Source organism: Ranitomeya variabilis, chromosome 2, assembly GCF_051348905.1.
Source record: "Ranitomeya variabilis isolate aRanVar5 chromosome 2, aRanVar5.hap1, whole genome shotgun sequence".
Taxonomy (NCBI): Eukaryota; Metazoa; Chordata; class Amphibia; order Anura; family Dendrobatidae; genus Ranitomeya; species Ranitomeya variabilis.
The window spans coordinates 10,471,917-10,482,014 of NC_135233.1; the positions used below are offsets into that span (position 1 = coordinate 10,471,917).

General features: G+C 48.6%; 1 protein-coding gene across 1 annotated transcript in view; it reads right to left on the reverse strand.

Annotated features, from left to right (window-relative positions):
* Window positions 1-545, reverse strand: part of AARS2 (alanyl-tRNA synthetase 2, mitochondrial) — a 29,415-nt gene extending 28,870 nt beyond the window's left edge. The window contains exon 1 of the mRNA XM_077281973.1: window positions 256-545. Coding sequence (XP_077138088.1) covers window positions 256-471 — 216 coding nt within the window. The 5' untranslated portion in view covers window positions 472-545. The remainder of the gene's footprint in view (window positions 1-255) is intronic.
* Window positions 546-10,098: the final 9,553 nt, after the last annotated feature.

The window sequence follows — 10,098 nt, forward strand, 5'->3', positions numbered from 1 at the left end:
TGTATATATATGGGACAGTCGCTCCTCTCCGCCGGCGCAGCCTGACCCCGGGGTAACCGACACTTGGCGGAATGATTGTCAGCAGCGCCATAATGTATCCAGGAGAGAGCGATATAATATTACACACCAGTTATTAGAGGAGCCACGCCCCTTCTGCCAGCTGCCACGCCCCTCCTGTCAATCATCTCTGTGGCTCCGCCCCACAGCACTCCTTCCAACCAATGGAGCGCCGCGCCGTCGCCCACGTGGCCTCACCTGGTTCATGCCCGCGTTCACAAACAGCAGACTGGGGTCTCCCCGCGGCCGCACGGAGGAGGACGGGACGCGCCGGTGTTCGTGCTGCTCCTCGAAATAGCGCAAGAACGTGCGGCGGACGGCAGCCGAGGACGGGGAGGCGGCAGAGGACAGAGCCCGGCGGCTGCGCGGCACACGGGCTGTCAGGCTCTGGAGCAGCCGCAAGGAAGCCGCCATCTTACGGATGGCAAGGGCGCAGAGGCGGGGAAAACCGGGACTGCGGTCACTTCCGGCTTTCTGTGCGCATGTGCAGTTTCTCGGGCTGTATTGTCAAGGATTTGGATTTTGTATTGTGAAGCTTTATTAGGATATCACATAACAAGCAGTAGACTTTCCTTCAAGGGGTTTTCCATCTTGAATCCCACCACGGCCACTTTTCATTTTTATGCTTTTATCATTTTCTTCTGCAGCTTTCTGAGGCTGTAACTGATATTTTTCAGTTGATGGCGCCGTGTGACGGCTCCTTATTCTTTCACCGAGTTCACCGCGGCCCTTTTTCGTTTTTCCGTGTTCGTTTTTCGCTCCCCTCCTTCCCAGAGCCATAACTTCTCCTTCGCCATGTGAGGGCTTATTTTTTGCGGGACAAGTTGTACTTTTGAACGACACGATTGGTTTTACCATGTCGTGTAGTAGAAAACGGGAAACAAATTCCAAGTTTGGTGAAAATGCAAAAAAAGTGCAGTCCCACACTAGTTTTTTGTTTGGCTTTTTTGCTAGGTTCACTAAATGCTAAAACTGACCTGATATTATGATTCTCCAGGTCATTACGAGTTCATAGACACCCATACCTCCCAACCGTCCCGGATCCCGCGGGACTGTCCTGATTTTGACAGTCAGCCCCGCGATCCCGTGAGGGACATTAGTTGTCCCGCACTACGTGCCTAGGGCGGGGGCAATGCAGGGGGCGGCACCTGAGTAAGGTTTGTGGCTGTTTTTTTTTTTTTTTAATAAAAGCTGGGTCACCTCCCGACCGACCCCGCCCCGTGCGCCGCTGCCACTCTGAGGCAGAGAGCCAGCAGCGATCAAGATGAGAGGTCAGCGACTCAGCATACCGGCCTGTGTGTGCACGGAGCTCCGGCTTCTCCTGCTCTTATCTGCTATCCCAGCAGAGACGGGGGAGGTGCAGGGATAGTGCAGAGCTGTGAGCAGGAGAAACTGAAGAGCTGCACATGGACATCAGCCGCCCCTGCAACACAGAGGAGATTGTGTGTGTGTGTGTGTGATGCTGCATGTGTGTGTGTGATGGCTGCGTGTGTGTGTGATGGCTGCGTGTGTGTGATGGCTGCGTGTGTGTGTGATGGCTGCGTGTGTGTGTGATGGCTGCGTGTGTGTGTGATGGCTGCGTGTGTGTCTGTGATGGCTGCGTGTGTGTGTGTGACGGCTGCGTGTGTGTGTGTGATGGCTGCGTGTGTGTGTGATGGCTGCGTGTGTGTGTGATGGCTGCGTGTGTGTGTGATGGCTGCGTGTGTGTCTGTGATGGCTGCGTGTGTGTGTGTGATGGCTGTGTGTGTGTGTGACGGCTGCGTGTCTGTGTGACGGCTGCGTGTGTGACGGCTGCGTGTGTGACGGCTGCGTGTGTGACGGCTGCGTGTGTGACGGCTGCGTGTGTGACGGCTGCGTGTGTGACGGCTGCGTGTGTGACGGCTGCGTGTGTGACGGCTGCGTGTGTGATGGCTGCGTGTGTGTCTGATGGCTGCGTGTGTGTGTGATGGCTGCGTGTGTGTGTTTGATGGCTGCGTGTGTGTGTGATGGCTGCGTGTCTGTGTGATGGCTGCGTGTGTGTGTGTGATGGCTGCGTGTGTGTGTGTGATGGCTGCGTGTGTGTGTGTGATGGCTGCGTGTGTGTGTGATGGCTTTGTGAACACCACAAGGAGCATACCAAGGGCGCACGGAGCCAGGAAACACAAACCCATCCATATAGAGATGATCAGCAGGGGGTAAAAGTGCCTCAAATTATAATACATACAGCCACCCTGCTGAAACTAAGGTAGTTTCATCTTGCCTCTATAAACAGCAACCCAAAGGTCCGGGTATTGAAAAAAACAATCAACAAATGCCCATTACCTTTCTAGTAGCAAGAGTGGGTGAGATGTGTCCGGGGTCCGTGCACCCTCCCCGACGCACGTTTCGGTAGTTAACCTTCCTCAGGGGGAGTGATGAAGGAGATCTAGTATGCCGCTAAATATCTTTACAGACCGGAAGTGACCGGGAGCAACCCGGAAGTAACTCATCGTTACCGTGGCGACCGATGTGTATACCCCCCTATAATAAACTAAATGATTGCACAAAGATGGCAATATTCTGTCGCTGCATCTAGCCGCGAATGCGCCGCACACCGCCATCCACTGCGCTGACACAGGGCCCCGTGTTGCACAGCGGTGGACGGGTAGCAGCGCAGGCGCAGACAGAGACCCGACAGAAGATAATAATGCGCAGGCGCAATAGATATTCAGATGCCGAAGCCATCATTTTACAGAATAGGGGGGAAACCAAATTACCAACTATACCAATCAAAAACCATAATGACAAAAAAGACAGTATAAACAATATAAACAAAAGAATATAACAATAAAAACATTAACACACAATTGGGACATTTACTGGACAAAAATATTGCAAGGGGATATTCCATCCATTTCTTAGCATAGACCGGCTGATCTAACAAAGGAATGAATACTCTGTCCCTCCTATATATAAAAAAGGAAGAAAGATAAAGGCATTTAAGCCAAAGTCCAATGTCAATAATTATATTTCTTCATATTTTTTTCCTCTTTTCTTATTTCACTGCCCGCAGCCTGCTGAAATATCATAGTTAGAGGTATTCGGCCGCTGACGTCTTCATAATGAGGTAGGGACTACAGATGTAATAAATACGCAGTCATTCCATGGAGACAGCCATCAGAACATCAGATGGTAGAAGATGTTATAGACCCCGAACATGTCCATATGTCCACAAAACGCCAAGGTACACATAAAAGACAGCAACATATCTAGACCTAAAATATGAATGTAACCAATTAATAAATCATACGCATAAAAACAGAAAAATAAAAACATCAAAACCAAAACAGTGTCCTGCACAGATGGAGAACAGGCGGAGATCACAAGAAAGATGAAAAATTGAAATTCTCATTGAGACCCCGTGGATGGACTGTGCCCAAGGTCCAGATCCATCGGGACTCAAGTTGTGCCAAACGCTGGGAAATGTTGCCCCCTCGAATACCCAAATCGATACTATCGATACCCCTCACACGCAGTCCCTTGCTATTGCATATATGGTGCATCTTGAAGTGTCTAGGTATTGTTTTCAGGAGGGCTGTATCCTCTTGTCCGTTGGCCGCCTCAATGCCACGCACGTGCTCCCTGACCCGCACCTTTAGTTGGCGCGTGGTAAGGCCAACATAGATCTTAGATTTTCTCAGTCTTGTCTTCTGCCATCTGGTAGGCCTTCATCAGCGCTATCAGTTCTGCTTCCTGGGCTGACAGACTGGGCGGCAGACTTCTGGACCACAGGATCTCTTGATTGCTGGTCACTGCACATCCCATGTGGAATCTTCCTTCATCATCTGCGAATCTGGAGCCATCCACATAGAGGATCAACTCTGAGTTGGTCAGTGGCTCTTCTGCCACCTTGGGTAGTCCTGCTGTTTCCTGTTGCATGATGCTGAAGCAATCATGGTCATCCGTCCGGAGCAAATTCAGATCCCTGCAGAAGGTATCATGCAGATTTTGATCAGACTTTTTATCTGAGGGTCCATATCTGTATCCCCCCTTGGGAGTGGGAGTAGAGTGGACGGGTTGAGGACTGTGCATCTGGAGATGGTGACATTGTTGGGCAGGAGTAGAGAGCACTGGAGGCGAAGATGCCTGGCGGTGGAGAGATGTTTTAGCTGGGTTTGGTTGAAGATTGCCGAGATGTCATGCAGAGCCAGGATTTCCAATGGTTTTTCCAATGATGTCAGTAGTCCTATCCAGGAGGGCGTGTGCTGCAACTGCTGCTCTCATGCGGGAGGAAGAGGCTCCCCTTGCAACTGGATCCAGGCAAGCTGAAAAGTAGTCCGAAAGTCTCTGCTTTCCCCCCTGAAGCTGCGTCAGGACTCCAGTAGCAAGGCCTTTTTTTCCTCATCAAGTAGAGACGGAATGGCTTCTCGTAGTCAGATAGGCCTAGTGCTAGCGCTGAGACTACAGAGCTTTTTAACTTCTTGAACGAACTGAAGGCCACATCTGTCTGGAGGAACGGGGTCACGCTGACGTATTCACACAGAGGCTGCATTAGGACGGAAGCATCAGGGATCCAGGCTCTGCAATACGAAACTAGACCAAGGAAGGCCTGTAGCACCTTTGGAGTTGTCGGAGGGACCATCTTCTCCACTGTGGTCTTCCGGTCATCTGTCAGACGTTTCGCCTGGTGAGCAATACAGTGTCTCTGGAACATAACTTGCTTCAGACACCACTGGACTTTGTTCTTTGAGATCTTGCAGTGCTGCTCCACCAGGTAGAGTAGGAGATACAAGGAAAGGGCTTTACACGTGTCAAAGTCAACTGCACAAAGGAGTAGATTGTCCATGTATTGTAGCAGGGTTACTTCTGCTTGTTCTGTGACTCAGTTGGTGAGGACTGTGGACATTGCTCTGGTGAACTGTGGAGGGCTGTTCTGGGCCCACTGTGGCATCACTGTCCACGTGTGGTGTCCCCCCTGGTGCATTAAGGCAAACAGGAACTGGTCTTCCGGATGAACTGGAACACTGGAGAAAACATTAGCCAGGTTGTTCACTGTGAACACTTTTGATGTGGCAGGCACATTTGAGAGCAGAGTGTGCGGATTCGGCATAATTGCAGTTTCAAACACCGTGGCGTCATTCACAGCTCTCAGGTCATATACCATTCTGAACTTGGCTGGCTCTCCTTTTACAGTCTTTTTCTTGACGGTGAAAAGCGGGGTATTGCAAGGCGATGTGCGAGGAACAATGATTCCTATTTCCAGGTAGACCTTCAGTTGGTCAGAGGCAGCTTGGCTCTAGGCCTGGCCTGGGCCTTACAAGGGTACGGGGTACATGGCTTGAGTGACACCCGTACTGGGGCAACTTGAGGTTTTCTCATGTGCTGGGGTCCCTTAGACCATAGACTTTCTGGTACTACATCCAGTACCTCCTTGGGTAGGCCTCATCGATTGTTTAGTGTTCTTGTAGGGCCGCCAGCATGACTCTTCTCGGGTCACGGATGAAGAAAGTGTCACTGTCCCATCTCCCTGGAACACTGTGGTTGCCTTCAGCTTCTGCAGTAGGTTCGCTCCCAGCAGGTTGAGTGGCAGGTCCTTTACACCACAAACTGGGACAGGATAGAGTGTCCTGGCTGAGTGCACACGCTCAGTGGCTTTGTAAGCTGAGAATGTCTGACTTGACCATCAATGCCCATGCGAGACACAGAGGATTCTGATAGGCAGGTGGGATCAGCGAGTTCCACAGGTGTCATCACACTTCTGGCTGCACCACGTTGGATCTGACAACGCCATCCATTTTAAGGGTAATTTGAGGTATTGGTCCTGCAGATGAAGTTTTACATGTCAGGAGCGTAGTGTCTTGCGGACCTGGCTTGCTTGCCTCTGTCCTATGGACGTGGTACTTTACTGCTTTCTGCACTTCTTCCTTGACCTGTTTCTCTGGACCAACTCTTGGGTTGCATGGGTCCAGTCTCTTCGGGGGCGTGGGTGCTTTGCACTGGTTCTGGTAATGGACAAACTTGCCACAGATGTAACACTTGACACTTCTGTCTTTGTAGGGTGGTTGCGCTTCCAGGTTAGTAGTCACCATGAGAGGGGCCGTCCTCTGCAATCCTGGTTGGGACTCGGTCCCTTTGGCTACTGTGGACAATGGCATGATGGGCACTGTAGCGGCAGCGGGGTCCGGCCTGCTGATTGAAGCTGCGGTGGTAAGATGGGGGCCTGCAGGTGCATTCGTGGCGAGGCCCGGGGGTGCCATGAGACCGGCGGCTGCATCCAACCCAAGGTCTTGGGGCATTACAGGGGCTGTGGCTGCATCTGCCATCACTTCTCCCCCCTGCTCCAACATAGCTTCTCCCCTTTGCTAACCTTATTGAGGTCGGTGTCTCCTCTTTGGAGTCTGCAGCGGTTCTTCCGGTGTGTTGATCGGCACTTTGCAGCATCTTCACCTCTGGCTTCCCTTCTGGTGTTCTCAGCAGCACGGCACCCGTTTCCTTCTTCGCGCTCTTTGTGGTGCTATAATGGCGGCAGTTTTGGTGACAATCGGCAATAAACAGTCTCCTAGGCGCACATAAAACATTTTTTCTGGGTCAGTCCATTGCTATTGACCTGTTCCTAGGCCTAGCCACTATCAGTGGTTTCCTGATTGGCTGTCTCAGTCCATGCCCAAAGGCCTGTGTATCTGGTCATGAATGGTGAAGCCCAAGTCTTGGAATACTTGCATTACTCTGCCATGAAACTTCTTTACAGACTCTGTCTTATCTTGGCTCATGTCATGGCTTGTCCTGCCAATCTGCCTTTGGCCCACTCTCTGAGCTGTTATATTAGCTGTGGCCCTGACTCCCAAGCATGTACATCTGATTCTGCTGGAAGTTTGAATTGTTCCTTCATGGTTGGCCAGAGTGCATCACCTGCTTCTATTTTCATTCATGGCCCAGAGATCATTCCAGGTGGCTGCATATGTTTGCTGCTTCTGCTACTTTCTTCGGTAAAATGGCATGGGATGCATCCCTGGGTCTGGAAGATTGTCACCTGAATTGAAGTGCAGTGCACATACTGTAATGGTGGTGCCTCTATCTGCCCCTGCATTCTTGGTGCCTGTGGGTTTCTTTTCCTAGTACTGGACAGCATGTATGATGTTCCCTCTTCATCTTCATCAGAGGAATAGTTGTGATAGCTTGTACTGGGGTCGTACACTGACTGATTTTGGACTTAGAAGTTGCTGTGAGGATGTCTCCCCCCTTGCTGAAGCTATGATGGATTAGGCTTATAGTTCTATGTTGGTGTGAATGTAGGCAGCTCTGACCGGTGCTGAAATTGTACATTATCAATACATGGTGATATCAAAGTTCATGTAAAACCTTAAGGGTATGTGCACACGTTGCGGATTTCTTGCAGAAAATTCCTGAAGAAAACCGGAAATTTTCTGCAAGAAATCCGCATTTTTTTTTTTTGCGTTTTTTTTCCGTTTTTTTCGCGTTTTTTTAGCATTCTGCAAGCGTAATTAGCTTGCAGAATGCTAAAGTTTTCCCTGCGATCTGTAGCATCGCTTGGAAAACTGACTGACAGGTTGGTCACACTTGTCAAACATAGCGTTTGACAAGTGTGACCAACTTTTTACTATAGATGCTGCCTATGCAGCATCTATAGTAAAAGATAGAATGTTTAAAAATAATAAAAAAAATAAAAAAATGCTTATACTCACCCAGACATCTCACCGGCGTCCGTTCCGTATAGCTGGTCTGTGCGCACAGGACCTCCCGTGACGTCACGGTCACGTGAGCGGTCACATGACCGCTCACGACCAATCACAGGACAGTGACGTCATTCGGCGAGGTCCTTCAGCGCACACCAGGTACAGAAACCGAACGGCAGCGTGCGAGGAGGCGGCAAGACATCGAGGGTGAGTATAGGACTGTTTATTATTTTATTTCTTATTTTTTGACCACTTATATGGTGCCCAGTGCGTGGAGGAGAGTCTCCTCTCCTCCACCCTGGGTACCAACCGCATATAATCTGCTTACTTCCCGCATGGTGTGCACAGCCCCGTGCGGGAAGTAAGCAGATCAATGGACCCCTAGGTGTGCGGAATCCCTGCAATTCCGCATTTTTAATGAACATGTTGCTTTTTTTTCCGCTATGCGATTTTTTCGCGGAAAAAATCGCAACATTTGCACCAAAAATGCGGAATACCCTGTAAATAATAGGAGGCTTATGTAAGCGTTTTTTTTCGCGTTTTTATCACGTTTTTATAGCGAAAAAACGCGAAAAAAACGCTAACAATCCTGAACGTGTGCACATGGCCTAAGGGTTACAATATTGTTGACTGTGAAATGAGGTAACGGAGGATCTGTCAGTGAGCTCGTTCTGATATCATTCCTCCCCCCTCTGCACCCAGGGCTGAGCTGTCTGCTGCCTGATAGGTCTGGGGGCTGCCCACTGCATTGTGTGTAGGGGGATTTTCACTTTCTTTCCCCGATATCATAAATGGCAATGGCTGGTTTGTGCCAGGGGCATAGAAAGGGCAACCTTGTGCTGTAAGCACCATATTGTTTGAATTGGGCGTTGGCCCAGCCGGCAAAGAAGAGGAAAAAAGAGGAAGAAGAAGGAGGAGGGGTTGATGAGTGAGACAAAGGAATAGTAGGAGGGGAGAGAGAATGTGGACAAGAGGGAGGAGAAGATGGGAGGTGTGGAAGGGAGAGAGAGGGAGGAGAAGAGAGGAGTGGAGAAGGAGGGGAGAGAGAGGGTGAGGAGAGATGGGTGTGGAGAAGGAAAAGAAGGAGGAGAAAGGTGTAGTGGGGGAGTGGAGAAGGAGGGAGGAGAAGATGGAGGGTATGGAGGAGAGAGATAGAGAGGGGGAGAGAGAGAAGAGAAAAGTGTGGAGGAAAGGAGAGAGAGAGAGAAGAATGCGGAGAGAAAAGACTGACAGAGAAAAAAGAGGATAGAGGAGAACAACAAGAATAATAGAGAGGAGCAATTATGCCTTCTCCCTGTAGGGAGAGACGGGGCGCGCCACATACTGTACAAAAATAACTACCTATACCATGGATTCTGCTAAAAGCAGACTGCGCAGATTCTCCCATCTCATACCCACAAAAATCACTTCCTGGTTTGCTCACATAACTTTCTGTACCACCTAAACGATGTAAGCTCTGCTGCTACTTCATACCATGTATTGGCATTCAGCAATCTAACATCAGCTAACTTCCCTTCTACGTCATGCCACTCCGCAGCTTGAAATCTGCCATTCTGATGAATTTCACATACTTTATTCCTTCCAAAATCTTCACATACTCAACACCTTCGTGTTCTGCCACTATCTAGGGGCTGTTTTCTCATCAGGAAATAAAAGACTCTCCTGTTGCTTGGCCACTTTATTCCCCATGGCAAAAGCAAAAAATGAAAAACACACAAAAATGAAAAAAAAGGAAAACAGTACTAAAAAAACCTTCTAAAAATGAGTATATAAAACTCTAAGAAAAACCCAAAACGATAAGAAAAACCGTCAAAAACTTAGTTCACAACCAAAAACTCAAAAACCAAAAAGGTAAAGAGATTGAAGATTGAGGAAAACTTAATTAAAATTTTTTAAAATGCCGCAAAAAGAAAAAGACCCTTTAAGAGAGTAAAAAAAATTAAAGATGAAAACGGCTTTTCTCTTCTCCTTTTTTCTTTTAGAATCTCTGCTCTCAAATGCAGTCAGAGACACACTTCCTCTTTTTATTCCGTATGCTATTGCAATAATATCAAATGTCACTAAAATCACGTATCTGAAAACACGTATGTCACATCAAAAATGATGGATACAATTTAAATTTCACTTCTTCACAAATATATGCTACACCATAGCCAGATTGCAAAAGAAAAAGAAAAACAGATGTGACAGTGTGATTTACAATGCATCTCTGCTCGGAAAAGGAGAAGTAAAAAGTAAAGGAAAAAAAAACAAACTTTCCTTTACAGTTGTATTCTTAAAGCAGCAATACATGAATAGAACCAAACAGAAACAGATACAGATAGACAATCCGGGAGATTCCCTTTTTAAATTCTGTGACACGTGCAGGTTGCGCTGGGAACAGACTACT